The sequence below is a fragment of the Coloeus monedula genome (genome assembly GCF_965178545.1).
Source record: "Coloeus monedula genome assembly, chromosome: 4".
Classification (NCBI taxonomy): Eukaryota; Metazoa; Chordata; class Aves; order Passeriformes; family Corvidae; genus Coloeus; species Coloeus monedula.
The window spans coordinates 30,450,751-30,467,675 of record NC_138784.1 but is presented as its reverse complement, the minus strand read 5'-3'; the positions used below and the strand labels follow the sequence as shown (position 1 = coordinate 30,467,675).

The 16,925-nt window shown below is 43.5% G+C and overlaps 1 protein-coding gene across 2 annotated transcripts in view; it reads left to right on the top strand.

Moving 5' to 3' along the window:
* ELK3 (ETS transcription factor ELK3) overlaps window positions 1-15,295 on the top strand; it is a 37,098-nt gene extending 21,803 nt beyond the window's left edge. The window contains exons 1-4 of one of the 2 annotated variants that reach the window (XM_082279655.1): window positions 2,199-2,248; window positions 3,906-4,700; window positions 9,658-9,780; window positions 12,378-15,295. In XM_082279655.1, the coding sequence (XP_082135781.1) occupies window positions 3,975-4,700; window positions 9,658-9,780; window positions 12,378-12,476 (948 nt within the window). In that variant the 5' untranslated portion in view covers window positions 2,199-2,248; window positions 3,906-3,974 and the 3' untranslated portion in view covers window positions 12,477-15,295. Of the gene's footprint in view, window positions 1-2,198; window positions 2,249-3,905; window positions 4,701-9,657; window positions 9,781-12,377 lie in introns of those variants that run through there. The other variant, XM_082279654.1, reaches the window with a different exon arrangement.
* Window positions 15,296-16,925: the final 1,630 nt, after the last annotated feature.

The window sequence follows — 16,925 nt, the reverse complement described above, 5'->3', positions numbered from 1 at the left end:
ACATGCTGATGTGGACACACCCCCATTTTTCAGAGCAAACTATCCTGCCACGGGTACCTCCTGCCAGCATATGTACTTCAGACACTGGAGTGTGAGCAGCCCTCTGTCTGGGTAGGGGTCCCAATAGCTGGAAGCAGCCTGGGTACAGTTCTGTGAGGAATTCATAGCCTGTGTTTTAACACGTGTTGCACCCCTCAGGACTCTTGAAGCCAGGGAACTTCCAACACGTCCAAGTGGGACTTAAGAGCAGCAGCTACAGCTCTGATCTTTCTTCTTTCCTGACCAGGGATGCTTAGTACCTACAGACAAGTTCATCCTGCTCTGTCATAAATTTTGTGATCTCAGGCATCCTAATTATAGGTCACTTCCTGGGAGGAGGGGAAAATGGTCTTCCTGCTCCTGAGGTCCCTCATTAGTTTGAAGTTCAACTAGGAAGTGGATCCCTTTTCTCAGCTCAGTCTCCCAAGTGGCTCCTGCAGCCAGCAAACTTGCTAACTAACAGGTTTGGGCCAAGCCACTAAAGTCCTTCAGTCATGCTGGTAGTGTAGTTACACATTTGCTCTAAATGGCTCAAACAAGGAGTAGGAGTCAGAGCTGATGAAAATAAAACACAAACACATGATAGATTTCAGTAGCGCATATGCATAGTTGACACAACCCTGCTGTAATATAGTCTAGTTTAAGCTGCAGGGGAACCAGTCCACCGAGCCTTTGGCATCCAGCTCAGCCAGCTGCTCTGTGGAGAAGGACAGGGGCAGAGGAGACCCATCCCTGCAGCTGGTGATTCGGAGCTCTCGGGTGAGGCTGGTTTTGGAGGGTTCATAAAGCGAGTTCCTGAAGTGCTGGGGTATGAATAAGCCTGAGCTCCCTAACATGGCTGATGTGCTGGAGCAGGCAGCAGGCAGTGCTCTGCCCAGCTCGTATCAGCAGCTTTCTAAGCACTTCTCAACAGGGTGGAGTGGTCGCGTTTGCTGTAGTCACTGTTTTGTACACTGGGGGCAGAGGAGGGAAAGTGTAAAGTGTTCAAGTGAGTCAAGAAGCCAACAGAAGAGGGGCATTCCCTACTGCCTGCCCTCTCTCCCAGTGCCAGAGTGCTGTCTATTGATAAGATTTTTTTTTTTTTTTTTTAAGCTGTTGGACTGGAGCCCCTGCTCTTGTCCTAGTTGCTCATTTCTTCTCTGCAGCAGCTGCATGGACCCAGCAGTCCTTTGTTGGCTCCTTGCAGCCCTGGCCAGCAGCCACTAGCACTCATTGCAAGCCTGTTCGTGAGGGAATTTACCTAGGAAATTCAAACAACAGCAATAAAATAGGGCTAAATGTTCACATACACTTACTGTCCTGCTACCAAGCAAGTGGTCTAGTCTTCCTGCAGATGCATTCTTTGCCCTTTCAAACTGCTTGTTGTGGTGCCCGTCACTGTCTTCTGTTTGAGCCATCATAGCTCAGAATGATTCTGACAGATCACTGATGTGATGGTAAAAATACGCTGCTTTTTACCTTCAATTATTTGTCAAAAATATAGAAAAGTCGGTGCCTTTCCAAGGCACTTAATTAATTTGTGTCCTTATTTTCTCTTGCATGCTGGTGGAGATTTCCTCAGGCTACACATTTAAGAGAAACCTGAAAAGTGCTTGAGGGATCTGCACTTGAATCTTTTCATCTCCAGCCATTGCTAAGTGGGCCTTTGCTGCAGGCTGGCAGAGTCGGAGGAGCAGCACTGCAATGTTCTTAAAATATAACTATATTTAATAATAACAAAGGAAGTATAAACTCACCAGCCTGTTCAGTTGCTTTTTATAGCAATGTTCCCCCATTTCAAGCCTGCATCAGTGTTAAAGTGTAACCCTTAAATACAGTTAATCTTGTTCTGCTGAGAGTCACATTTTCCAAGGAGGATCTCAGTTGCTAGTGCTTGATGTTACAATAACTCAAAGCTGCCAGGAGCAGAGGGGAGGCATTATTTTAAATTAGTATATATATATATTAAAGAAAGAAAACAAAAATCTGGTTGGGATGGTTTTTTTCATTTGTGAGTAGTTTGGAGGTTTTGCTTTTTGGAAAAAGAATGCAATACTGAGAGTGCAGAAGAAGTGCATTCATCCAATGTTGCATCTAATTAACAGTGAAAAAAAATCTAGGCCAAGCCCAAAGCCATGGGAATTAAAGATCATGCAGATTGAGATTCTGTGGGCTAACTATTTGTCCTGAACCTTCGGAGGGCAAAAAAAGACACTGCAGCATCTGCTAGGTGAGTAGATGTGTGTACAGTTCAGCATGGAAGAGGGCAGCTTTTTTGTGCCTTTAGTCTGAGCTTGCTGAATTTAATTCTTCTCTTTGCTACAGATCCCCATTATCAATTTGGGAAACAACATCTTCTATTTGTGACACAGCTCCTGACCTGTGATGCAAAGCTGCATCCCAGGGTTCTTTGTAGGGTTAGTTTTGTATTCAAGAAGGTGCCTGAATGAAATGCCAGGACATTCAAACAGATGAATTACAGAGTGCAGTAGCTCAGCTGAAAGACAGAAGAGGTTCTGATACTCAAGTGCAGATTCTTTCACAAAAGAATCCTTGCTTTTGTGACTGAACAAGGTGTAGTGCAGGCACTACAAGCACCCAGCCCTACATATTGTCCATACATAGAGAGAGATGATGTTTCTTTTCCTTAATTTTTTTAAAATTTTCATTTAGTTTAACAAATGTTTCCACTGTTGGTGTCAGAAGCTGTGGTAGAACGAAAAACCAATTAGATTTTTAGGAAATTTGTAAATATTTACATTCCCATATGTACAGCAAAGCAGATGTCTGCAGAATAGCAGCTGGAGGTGCAGCAGATGTGCTGGACTAAAGGGAAGCCTCTTGGAAAGGGTTTTTCAGAGGCAATTTAAACTCTCCACCAGGGGCGTCAAGGAGAAATTAGCATGGAAATCTTGGCTTAGGGTGGTAAATATTCCAGTCCCTAGGCCAGGCCTGTGCCATAAAGTGCCTTTGTGGCACACAAGGATATGCTCACATATCCTTGGGGATGTCGGGCTTTGTGTTAGAGCAGGCAGCCAGCCTGGGTTTGCAGGAGGAGAGCTAGGACTAGAAAAAGGATGCTCATAAAAAGTCTCAAAAGGAATCAGTTCTTTCCACAAAGGGGACACTTTAAGAAAAAAATACATGGCTCTACAAACCTTTAAAAGGTTTGGGATTTTTTCAGTAATTAATTTCCATAGTCAGCTTAGACTGCTGAAAACCTTCTGCCTGTACCAGTGAGCATCCAGAGCCTAATGCAGGCCTGGAGGTAGTGCAGGGGATACCACAGGACATAAGTACTTTTCCAGCACATGCAAGGGGTTGCATTTTTGCAGACATAAGTTTGTGATCATTGACAGAAAGACAGTCACTGTCAGTTTAGCTCAATCCTTTCCTTATGTGGTAAGGAACAGAGGGTAAATAACTGGGGCCAGGAGGCTGAGGTAGTTTTGTCCCTTGGAGACATTCTGAGAGTACTTCATCCTCAGGGCAGTTGGTGTCAGTTTTAGGAGGCATAAATGAAAGAGTTTGCCTTTATTGCAGAATGCAAGTGGTGGCATGGCTTGAACCCACAAAGGCAGCAGAATTGCTTTTACTGGAAAGAACATATTCCCAAGATGCTTCAGAGGAAGCAGAAGTAAAACAGGCCACCAGTAGGTCTTTGTCACCTAATGATGGTGATTTTGTTGGAAACCATGAGGAACTGGGAGTGGACTCCCTGGCTGAGCAGAAAGAGGTACTGGAGTAAGTCAAGGGTGATCAGCATTTGGAGCCCTGCAAAATGACCCGCTTAGCTTGACAAGGGAGCACTGCCTCCTGCCCTTGTGTTTACAGTACTGGTTGCCTCTGAAATGCTGATCTTTCTAGCACCTTCTTTGTATTTGCAGAACATCATAAAGAAAGTAATCGGACAAAAATTTGTATACAAGTTTGTCTCCTTTCCTGAGATTTTAAAAATGGATCCACATGCTGTGGAAATCAGCAGAGAGAGCCTTTTGCTGCAGGACAGCGACTGTAAGATGCCTTCGGAGAGCAGGGATCAGCACAAGCACAGCTTGTCAGCACTGAAAAGCACAAGCCGTAATGAATATATCCACTCTGGCCTGTACTCCTCTTTCACTATCAACTCTCTACAGAACCAGCCAGACCCTTACAAGACAATCAAAACAGAAAAACTGGAGGAGAAGTCAGAAGGAAACACACCAGTTGAAGAAGTCCGGACTGTTATCAGATTTGTGACAAACAAAACAGACAAACAAGTTACAAGGCCCATGGTGTCGTTGCCTTCTACTTCTGAAACAGCAGCTGCCTCTGCTTTCCTCAACTCTTCAGTATCAGCTAAAATATCTTCCTTAATGCTACCCAACAGTGCCAGCATTTCATCTCCATCATCATCCTCCTCCAGGTCACCATCTCTGTCTCCCACCTCACCCCTCCCTACAGAACACAGGAGCTTCTTCCTTGAGTCCAGTTGCCACGACTCAGATTCCCTTGAGCCTCTGAACCTCTCCTCAGGCTCCAAGGCCAAATCCCCATCTCTTCCCCCAAAGGCTAAAAAACCCAAAGGCTTGGAAATCTCTGCCCCACCTATGATTCTCTCCAGCACTGACATTGGTTCCATCGCCCTCAACAGCCCTGCGCTTCCTTCGGGATCCCTGACTCCAGCTTTCTTCACTGCACAGGTAAGACCTGCCTGTCTCCAGGTATTCCCTCCTTGTGGCCAAGAGTGTTAGATCTGTGGGTCTGTCACCACCTGATGGGAACAAAACCCCAACACATGGGAAAGAGGGAAACACAGCAGTGCTCTGAACAAGGGGTGGAAAGTAGGTTTCTCCTGGGGTTTGTTCCTAATTGAGTGTGGGAAAAGCCGTAGCTGTTCGCAGACTGCCTGGAAGGATAAGGAGATGGGCAGCCATTAATGAATTGTTTATCAGTTCAAACCAGCCTCCAGATCTACAAAACAAGCAGGAAAAAGCAAAAAAGAAAACCACAGGGGTTTTGTAGGTCACAACTTGAGCATGTGGGATTTCTCTACTAGATTTTGCATCCATTCAAACAGTGTGACCTTTTTGTTAATTTTTGAATGCAGAGCAAATTAAGTGATTCCTAAGACAGGCTCTGAAGTCAGTTTCAATTTCCGAAGTTGTACAGATCCACAGAGTACTTGCCAGAGCTTCCCTTCAGCACAGACCTAGTGAATAACCAGAAGGTTATTTTGTTCTTTTTAATAACATATTTGTGGTAATGTCAACAGCAAGTTCTCATTTTCAAGCAAGTCTGTGAAAAAAACCCTAGGAGTTCGGAGCAGAAGAGGAAAATCATATAGATATGACTCTGTATGTTCATTGGTGAGTTTTGGCTCACAATACCACCTCAGAATTAGACAAAAAAAAGTCCAAGAGTAAAATCATCCCAATGTGGAATATCCCCCAAGATCCCCAGCCTTGAAATAGCAGTTGACGCAAATACTAGCATTGAATGTAGCAAACCAGACAGTAAATAAATACGTACAAAGGTGTATTACAAGCTCCCACCCACCTCAGACTGTCTAGGACACACATGGTATCCAGAATCCTGTCACCTCTTCCCTGTTGGAAGGTGTTGGAGGTGTTTGATGCAGGCAGCATTGTGTGCCTGCATGGCACAAAGGCCTGGCAGAAATGAATGTTGGCAAGTGCTCTCAGCCAGCACAGCAGTTGCTCTTCTGAGCTTTTCAGCTGGCTGCAGAGCGAGTTTGTGCAGCTCAGGCACACCTGTAAGCCACTGAGATACAAAAGTGTGTCACCAAGAAAGAGGAGTTGTGGGCTGACACCTGTCATTTTTTGACATTTTTGACATCATAAAGCCTTTAAGTGAAGTTATGTTTGACAGGAAGAACAGAAGTGTGGCAAACCAAAACTGAGATGCATTGACAAACGTATAACCTCTAACTGTGGTATAACCACAGTATTTTGTTTGTTGGGAGCAAATCACATCAGATGCCAACCAGACACAATAACGGTGTGAGTTGTTTCAAACCCACTTTAATCTGCTGCTGCCCCAAACCACAGGATGAACAGAGATTTGTTTCCTCATTTTGTAGTTATTTCTTTGAATATTTAACTTTCCCATTCATCTATAAACTGGTGTACTTACTGCCCTGAAAGATGTAGAAGGGAATTATGTTGAGGACTGTGGCACTCCTTTAGCAGGAAGGATAGCTAAGGCTGGGATGAGTGTTACCCAACTTAAAGCCATCACAAACCTTTTTTACAGGTTGTCCTATCACAGAAGAGGCATATGGCATCTGTGTAGGATAGTTTCTGGGTCTAATTATTTAAACTTTTGGCTATACAGCAACATAGCTTTTATCCTCTCCTTTAGCCTCCTTTTTCTAGTGTGGATAAGAAGCACCCTGCATCCTAAACGCTTGTCCTAGTGAATATAAACTGAAAATTACATAACAGCTGTATTCAGATAACTGTAATATCACAATGCAAAATAACTAAAACCATAATTTAGACTGGAAATCTGCTGTTCATCCCATTATCCAAGGAAGAACATGCATCGTATCTCAAATGGTCTCTGATTTATCAGATCCCAGTGTGAAACACCTGCTGCCATGGGAAGGTGCAGAACAGAATGTCTGCTGCAGGAGTGATGTAGGTTCTGAGAAGGTCCTGCTGCCTGAGAGGGTATTTCAAATGGCTTTCCACTGTACCTGCTGGTCATGAGGAATACTGTCAGGTGGAATGCTGTGAAAGGCCACATGATACACACAATCAATTTCAGAACAGAAATGTATGTGTGACAGCACTTCCTGTTATCTAACAGCTAGAAGTGACAAGATTGTGCTTACACACATTGTCACGGAAGTCAGGAGCCATGAGCATCATTGCTTAACATAATCCTGTGCAATGAATGATTTCTATTTAAACTGTTCCTGTGCTTAGATTATAATGACATTTTTAAAGTAGGAACTTCCCAATGGGTTCCACATCTAAGACCAGATGTACAGCTGCATGCAGGCAGAAAATGAAGTGACACATCAATTTCCGCATGTAATTTAGGGATAGCCTGTCCTGTGGTGTTGTTTACACTTAGGTTTCCTCTGGTGGTTTTGATGCTTGGCTGATGGCAATACTGAGAACAAGCCTGGGAGGCCCTGTGCTCTTTTTACACTAAATATTAAACAGATTTGGAGGCTTGCTTTGGCTGGCTCTTGGTTCTGGCGGAACTTGCAGATGTTAGTGCTCTGCTCATCAAAGGATGTGAGCTTTTGCTTAGCACTGTTGTTAGTCATGCTAGCAGAGATGAACGGAGGGCAGCTCAGTTTCAGGTCTCTCTGAAGACTTGCTCTGGCTGTATCTAGATAGGAATAAACGCCTCCAAATTTTCCTCATTATTTTCAAAAGACCCCCTCAAGAACTGCACTTTCATTTCTGGATACCTGCAGCTTCTTAAAGAAAAATAAAGAATGGAGGCTGCTCACTGGAGTTCTTAGTACAGCTGGCACAGTACTGTGTCCTTAGTTGAGTGTTGTTGGGTCTTGCTGATTACATCTTTGGTTTTAAGGTTAGTAGGCTCTTCTGTAAGTAGATCTGAGTATTTATCCTGACCTAATTCAGTGTGTTGTCAGCCTCAGAAATCTCCATCGGTAGCCGCCTCCCAATGGAACATCAGCTTGAAATGCAGCACAGGAAAGGGGCTCTCACTGGTGCTGCTGATTTCTTTCTCCATGAAAACAACATGGTCCTGGGAAGAGAGTGTTTTGTAAAGGACTTTTGACAAGTGCCTGCTTGTCAAGTGTTTTGGGGTTTTTTTTTTTTGGTTTTTTTTGGTTTTTTTTGACAAGAGCTGTCACTTACTGAGATCAAGACTGAGGTCTTCTTCCTGCCAGGCCTCCATCCACTCTTTGCTCCTTTTGTTGTCATGCAGATATATCCCAGCCCTGACTGGTACTCCTGTGACCTGCTGATTTACTGCATCAACACCTTTTGCTTTCCCAGTGATACCATGGGTTTATTACTCCTTGGGACATAACTGTGGTTTCTTCCATGGGGTTTCATGTTTCTGATCCACCTTCTTCAGCACAAGGAAGGTGGCAGGGTCCTTTCCCACATTTCTCCACAAACCTCACTTCTTCTGAGATTCCTTAGCAAAACCATTCAAGAGCAGGCAAAGTCTTTGTATTAAACAGCCTTTCAGAATCACCAGGATAACTTTAATGTTTGCTGCTCCTTGTCTTTCCCATCTCTTCTGCTGGTGCCAAACTGTTTGACCTTGTTGTGAACTGCAGTGCAAGCATGTCACAGCAGGTCTGTGTTCTGTGTGTCTGCACAGAGCCCCAAACACTGCAGCTGATGCCTCAGGCACTGCTTGGCGAATGAAGTCTGTGGTACTCGAAATGCACGTGAGCTGTGGCAGTGCCTGTGTGAGCCTGCTCTCTGCAGGGGCTGGCAGGCAGCGGGCTGTGATGGGCCCTGGAGTCAGCAGCTGGTAAGGGAGACCCTGGCTGCGACTGCCCTACGTGGGAATTTGTAGTTCTGGCCCAGTGGGGAGCACCAGAATACAGGACCTGCTGTTACTACAGGGAGATGCAGATACTCTCGATCTTCTATCTTCTCTTTACATATTTTAAACTCTGGACAAAAGGATGGCCCAGTTCAGCAGAGCACCGAGGCAGTTGTTCTACACAGCAAAGCACATGTTTGCTTGCTAAGTGTGTACTCAAATTCCATTAAGTGCTTTACTAAATAGGACTGATTTTGATAATTGGCATCAAGATTACTGGTGAGATTAACTCATTATGCCATATACTTTTTTCAAAACTGTCACATGTTCTTTTTTGGCATGATGAAAGTTACTCTGAATACAGAATAATTCACATAATTCTTCATTGAAATGAAGATTTGCATGTGTTCCAACTCTTACCTCCCCTCCAGTTGTGCTTTAAGAATGCTGAGGGCAATCCCAGCAATTCTTGTGCATCATGGCACTGGAAGGAGGCACCTCTGAGTTGGGAAAAGACTTGGATTCTAAGTTCTTGCCATTTTGGTTCTTTTCAAACAACTAGCTGTGCTCTCTGTGTCCCCCTGGGCACTCAGCCCATACACCTGCCTCTCCCTGCTCAGCCCATGCATTCTTGAAGCATGCTTCTTGAAGCCTCTTCCATTATGAAGAGGTGCCATCAGGGGACTAAACGTCCAAGGCCAGCAGTAATTCTTTCAGCTCCACACACAATTGCAGTAACACTTCAAAAGCTGCAGTCAGGTCAAGGAATTGCTGCCCTTCAAAAGGCAAAAACTGATTCTGAAGGAGACTAGGTGATGGTGGCAGGCACTGGGGCACTCATGGTATTATTCTGTATGTTACAATGCATGAGTGTGGTTCAAATAAACAGTAACTGTGCATCTTGTTAAGCAAATAGAAATTAAATCAATTTACATATGAAAGAATATTAAAGGTGCAAGTATCCAGTACTGACCACTGTGGGGCCAGGATGCAGGGCTGGATGGGCAGCTGCTGCTGACCATGCTGTATGTCTGAATTCACTGGGAAACAGAGCCAGTAGATGATGTGTAAGGCTTTAGGGGTGGTGAGTGCTGCATGGAGCTGTAACTCTGAGCTGTGCATGATGGGGTGCTTTTTGTCTTGCAGACCCCCAGTGGATTATTGCTGACCCCCAGCCCACTGCTGTCTAGCATTCACTTCTGGAGCAGCCTCAGTCCTGTTGCTCCTCTGAGTCCTGCCAGGCTGCAGGGACCAAGCACTCTGTTCCAGGTAGGTCTTCCTAATGCACAGCTGTCATTGCTAAATGTGCACACATGGAAGAGACATTGGGGGAACATCTCCTCACATCATCCTGAAGCTTTTCAAACAGATCAAGAAAATACGGGCATTACTGGGCACTTTTAACGAGAGGCCTACTTACTTGTACCCTCTTCCAGTCCTTGGCAGCACAGTCAGAACCTACAAGGCAGCGTCTGCTGCAGTAAGCACACACATATTGTGTGAAGGAAAGAGAAATAAATGCTGGACCCCGGAGAGAACAGGTAACAGAGCTCTCAGAGTTGCAGGAAGAGAGTGCAGACCAGTCAGTGACCAGCCAGGAGAGGGCTGGAACATAGACTCTGGGAAAACCAAGACAGTTTGGGTCTCTCTCAGTGAGGTGGATGTAGGTTTATCCTTTTGTCCTAATGAGCTACTTCTCACTCAGAAAGACAAGGCACTCTGAACCTAAAGGCTCCATTTCCAGTTCTCCTGCCAATTATCCATGTGTCCTCAAGTAAGGACATACCTCCATGCATGACCTCGCCATATGTAATCGCAGAAAGGCAGCACTGTGTCCACTCTCTCCTGAGTATAGGCAGAGTAAAATTCTCAAAGTTTTATAGAGATGTGGTAAATACAAAAGTTATTAAATAAGCCATGATGGCCACAGCACTCAGCTGCAGCATTTGCCTGAGGCTCAGGAAGAAGATGGTGGGGATGGTATTTGCAGCTCCAGCTGTAGCTGCTGCAAAACAGCTGATTCATTAAGTCACAGAAAAAATTATTTTGATCTGCTGATTGGCAAGAAGCACAGGAGCCCAACAGCCATCTGAAGAGTGCAAGGATACCCCTGGAATGAACTGCTGTGGATGGCCAGCACTAACAGAGGAGAAGGCTGCTGCTAGACAGGGACCCTGTGCTAGTCTGTGAACCTTCAGGGAGGCTGACTGCCCAAATCCAGGGCTGGGCTTTAGTTCAAGTAGTTGGTCAGGTACTGTCTGCACTGAGATAGTCAAGTCTTTCCACCTCCAGCTGCACATGGAGCTCAGGGCTCCTTATTTGTGTTTCAGATAAACTCAGTAATCCCTACTGGACCTTAGTTTTGCACATGTGGTTAGAAACAGCCAGACATTTCATCTGAGAAGTGCCTGCACCAAGGCCTGGGATGAGCTCATATGGACACATGCTGGCCATTCCCTGGGGGAACTGAAAGTGAGGAGGGGCCCTAGCTTTCCCTTCTGAGAGACCCAAAGGACCTTATAAATTATGTTTGATTCAAGCCTAGGCCACGATGACAAGTTGTAGAGCACAAAGCCTTATTTTAACAGTAAATAGGAAATGAAAACCACAGCTGAGGCCCAGTCAGGCCCACTGAGAACTGATGGGTCAGCCAGTGTAGGCGCCAGGGCAGAGCTCTCCTCAGGCTGCCTGCACAGGCCAGCCTACACTCCATGCATACCCAGGGAAGAGCTTGTAATCAGGTTCAGTGTTTCAATGAATCTTGGCAGAAGTGATGGAAGCATTTCCTGAGGTTTGGTGTGGTTAAAGCAGAGGTATCAGCCAGTCCGGGCCACACCAGGAGCACCACGCTGCTCGGCCCGGCCTTACACGGAGTGGGGCAGACAGGAATCACCAACTACCATCTGATGGAAGAGTAAACTTGTTACGAGCACGTTATTACATGCATGTGGAGGGGGTGGTTACCACAGTTGTCTGTCCAAGGACTGATCTGATAAAGGGGTAAAAATACATCAGATGCTTAAAGTTGTTCAGCTCTTGTCTCCCTCAAGCCAACAGAAACCCAGCACAGCTCATGGAGCTGGGCCTCGAGGCCAGATCAGTATCTACCACTGGGATAATTCCTGCCTCATGCTGCAGCAAGTTTATTCCACCTACCTGCTTTACTTTTTCTCAGGTCAGAAGTTAAGAACTAGTCAATACCCACCACTGCAGGCAAGGTGCTGTCATGATACCATCATGAACTAGGAATATACAGCTTCTGTATTGAATAAGTTGTTTTGCACAGTACTTCAGAAGCAGCAGGTTAATCTGACAATACAATGTGCTTTGCATGCTGAATGACCCAGCATAGCTCATTTGTAGTTTCTGAGTGAATGCAAAAACTGTAATTACTTGAGAGTAATTTTCCCCATGCTTTGTACCCCCAGTTGTACTTTTTCTGCCCTAAAACTACATCTCAACTTTCACTTTTGCCAAACTCTTTCCTGCATAAAAGACAGACAAAAAGGATGTATTGTAATTAATAGAATGTAGACTGAAGAACATTTTTGGAAGCAGAATGGATGGCAAAGACTGCTCTGTAGTGTTCACTTTCCCAGGGTGATGATAAATGTATTATGTGAACTTTTGTATATAAAATGGCCAATAACAGATTTTTATATCCTCGTGCATTTACAAATTATTCAGGTTTTGTCCTCTATTTTGCATTCCTAATGGCTGATGCAAGCATTTGATATATGTCTTACTGTACAGACATCACAACTCTTGAAACCATCTGGAGCCATTTGCAAATGCTAAATCCATGTGCTTCTTGGGCTGAATGTTTTGAGATAAAGAGTGATTTTTACCTTTTGGCCTCTTAACAGTTTCCAACTCTGCTAAATGGTCACATACCAGTGCCACTCCCCAGTCTGGACAGAGCCTCTTCACCAGTACTGCTTCCTCCAAATGCTCAGAAATCCTGATGATGCCTCATCACACCAAGGACGTATTGGTGGATTTAACACTTCATTCCTATGGGCTAGTTTTTCCTGTGTCACGAGAAGGACATTGTGAAACCCTTTATTACTTTGGTTTGCACTTTTCATTACATGGATAATCTACTTTTATTATGTTAGCATTTTTCAACAGTGTTTATATATAAAAGTATATATAAATCTGTTATGCATTAAATGAATTATAATTTTTTTATATCATAGCTCTCAAGTGTTGAACACTTCTGTTGTTGATGAAGTACTTTTCGTAATGGATTGCAACAATGTACCTAATAGGGATGTGAAGCTTCTTTTTAATCCCTTTTTCTGCATATTATGCATTGTGCTTGTGTAAACTATAACCGGCTGTGCCTTCTTTTGCATAAAGTCATGTAAATGATTTATATATTTTCTAGTATTAAGATAAAAAGTTGAAAGAAAAAAACTTGTATTGAACAGCCCTATGGTAGTATTTCAGTATTTTCTCCACAGCTAGGCCATATGATGCAGTGTATTAATGTTAACTTTGTATTAAGTGCTTTCAAATTGTATAAAAATAGCCTTATAATTTTTCTTTGCTGAAGTGAAAAACGTAATCCATGTTACAGCCAGATGTAGTTCAGAGTAACAAAGCCACATTTATGCCCAAGTTCTTCTGTCAAATTGCAAATGGGAGGAACTGGGCTGTGTATGTTCATGACATGTTTCCAGCATTTGAGAGTACTTCTGTGGAAAAGGAGACATTGCTCACAATTTATTTGGCCTGTACTTCTCATGAACTGTCACCATTACAGCTGGAAAGAGTGCAGGTAATCTCTGTCCACCCAGGGAATGAGGATCATTCCTGATAACTTCCAGGTGCTTTATTCAGCTGTGCCAAGTGCCTTGTACTACTTCCCTGGAAAGACTATTGTAGCTACTCAAGCTCAGAAGGTCACATTTCCCCTTCCCCCAAAGCTGGAAAAGTTACAGGTCTGTAAATTGATGCCTGGTGCTTGCAAAGAGGCAGAGACTGTACATGTGGGATGTTTATGTATAAACAGATGAATTCTGGATGAAAAAACAGCACTGTGTTACTATATACTTGCAACTTGGACTTACTGGGTATGTCCTCTACCTTGAGGGGATGGCTTAGTCATCTAAATGTCAGGTTAGGATTAGGCCAGACTCCCTGGCACCACAGACTCTAATCCTGGCAGGGCTGATGCAAATCTTCAGTTTCCTGAGGTGGCTAAATTGGCTTGAATGCAGCTTTACTGTGTTGGTTTTTCAGATGAGACCCTAAAAGCCAGCCCCAAATCTGATTCCTGTTTGTGACAGGTCATTCAAACCTCTACTTCGCTTTCTGGCCGAGCAGCTGGCCACAGTCCATTCTTTTTGAAATGTATGCAGTGAGTTGTCTGCTGATTTTCTGCTTGGATGCATTTCAGTGATGATGTGTGTAGTTATTTGTAAAGTGCTTTTGGATCCTTCAACCTGAAAGGTGCTAAATAAACATTTTATTAATGCAGCTCTGATGTTGAAAAGCCATTTTTGGGGCAGAGGTGGTTGACAAAAGACAGCAGGAATTTTCTTCAGGCTCCTGGGTGGCACAACCAAAAATGACTCATCAGTTCCACTTGCAGTGATACAAACCTGCTGTATCCATGTAAGTACCAGCTGATAAACACAGCAATTAAATGCCAGACATGAGGAGAACGAATGAAGCACCTGGGACATCATTTGCTCGACTCAGCATTTCAAGAGCTCAAGACGTGCCACCCCCGAGTCAAAAACAGAACATGAACCTATGCAAAATTTATGAGTGAATGCAAATTTTATACAAAGTAAAATCAGAATAGGTTGGAAGAAAGGGCAGTGTGTAACTGATGAGACTGGCGACATTAGTGGAGATAAATCACATGGGCTCGCAGACTGAACATTTCTCTTCCCATGCATTCCTCCCAGGTACATGGAACAGTTTTCAATACCAAAGTTACAGAGAGGTAATTATTTCGCACTACAGACCTGACTCCTGCCTCATTTTTAAAAAACCTAAAAATTTAAAATGAATACCTACTTACACCTATAAGGCATGAACAGCAGCATTGGGTCTTGTCTTGTACGTGCCACTGTAGCTAATGGGAGAACCCGGCATCGAGACAGTGTTCCTCACTATGAGTTTAAAAAGTAAAGAAGAAAACATACTAGTGTTGAATATTACACTGCAAAAAACCAGTTGACCATGAGAGGAGGGAGTATGTGACAGAGAAGAGCTTCTTGGAAGTACCCGGATTCCCATGATTTTTTTTCCCAAGGTTTTACTATTAATAAGGCAGAATTTTTTCTTCTCAAAAGGCTCAACACACCCACAGCTTCCCTCCAGCCCTTAAATGATTTTGGACTTTTTTTAAAGATAGCAGAAAGCAACAATTCTGGGACAAAATCCTATTTCAAAAAATTACTGGAAACGATCTGGGAGAATCCAATAAAACAATGGAAGACACAGAAAGTGCAAAGGAGTGCTGTCTTCTCATCTTTGAGAGAATAAAAATAGCAAGAGAACACATCTTCTGCTAGTTGACTTTTCAGTTGAAAAAAAATAGGCTGTCAAAATCTGCCTTCTAAATCAGTCAATAATGTGAAACAAAAAATTTTGCTTTTGGGAGGTTTTACACAAATGAAGTCCAGCCTCTCAAGTCTAACACATGAAACACTAGACTGTTGTGCCTTGTGCTTTGAAGACAATATTCTATTGGTAATCTACTGAATTTTATTAACAGGTATCTTTTTAACTGTAGAGAAAAATCAAATAAATGTTTTTAAATAAATACTGTGGAAGTGTCAGTGTTTCTGTGGCATGGAGAGCTTCCAAGCCAGCAATCCTGGGGAACAAAATGGGAGTTTATTCTCACTTCAGTATTCTTGGTAGTAACTGCAATTTGATCATACTTGGGGGATTTATTATAAGATTTGCACTTTATTCATGCTTCAGGAATACACAAGAAGTTCCCATTACTGTACAGAGTGGGTTATCATCAGACAGGCATGCACCCATCTTGAAATACCTACCAAAGAAGTGAAGAACTGTCACTAAGATTTCTGTTTAAAGGGGAGGTGTTCCTTTCAAACAAGACCATAGGGTTAATTTTAACGTAACGTCTCTGCATTAAGAGGCTGTGTGATCTCGTGCCTACAGGAAACATCTTCAGAAGCCATCATGACACCCAAATGAACTTAGAAAAGGCACAGTAAGTACAGGTAGTCTTTTATGTAAGGGCATAACTATTCCCTTCTGATCTTCAGACTGTCTGTATATCCTGTAGGATAAACAAACACAGGCCTCAGATTTAAGCATATCCCTCCAAAGTCATCAGAAGACTACAACTTTTAAAATCTGTTTTAGCCCCGAACTGTAACTGCTCTTACCAATTAATGTGTGAGTGCTCTGCCTACACAGATGGAGACGAACCTATTTCTTGAGGGCAAAGAGACTGACAGCACGAGTGAGAAGCAGTATGAATTTATTTAAATGAAAAAAGCAGACTGAACCTCAAGCAAGGACTCTGGAGCAATCAGCAGCATGGCCTGCCTTGGGTGGGGGCTGTTATTTGAAGAAAGCATCCTAGAAGAGAGGATTCTAGGATATGCTGGAGTTCTTTTGTGAAAGATTCCCATCAGTTCACATTCACTCTGCAAGAAGTGCAAATGCATAAATGTAAACTTAATTATTCCTAACATGGCTCCAGGCCAGCTACCCCCTCCTGCAAATCACATAACAAGACAGTGAAAAAAGGAAAAAACAGTCTTTGAAAAAACAAACTCAGGGTGTGAAAGAGGAGGGGCAGGTGACAGCGCAGACGCTGCCATGCAAAGCCTGCAGGGAGGTGCTCTGCACGAGCACGCTGGAGAAGAGACAGGGAAGAGCATTTTCGCTGGTTTGCAATCCACAGCCGTGGTAATTCCATCAGCAGAAAGATCCCACTGCAACAAATGAAGGAATTTCATAGCTCTCTGGGGAAAAATGTGTTTCAAGGCAGGGCATCTGAGCCAAGTAAGACTTGTATTTCAGTAGGAGGACCATGAAAGTGATGCACTCAGGCAGGCCTGCTTCTTGAGTGAGCTTGGAGGATGCAGCCAGCACAATAAATGAAGCAGTAATTTACCACAGTAGCATGTGTGTATGTCTGCATTCACAGTTTAAGTTTGCTCAAAAGTTACAGAACTTAAACGACTCAAGGGATTTTAGAAAACATGCAAAAATAATCAGAAGTTGTTCACATTTTCCATTGACAACAATCTTACTCTGTTACTGAGAGAGGCACAAGTATTGCCCAGTGAAAGTAACATACAAGAGATTAAAAAAACCAATCTGGAATAGCTGAACTCTAATCCCAGTTCTGAAAACAGGTTCCCACTATGGCTGAGAACAGGACTATGATTTCTGTGCAGCTGAACTCC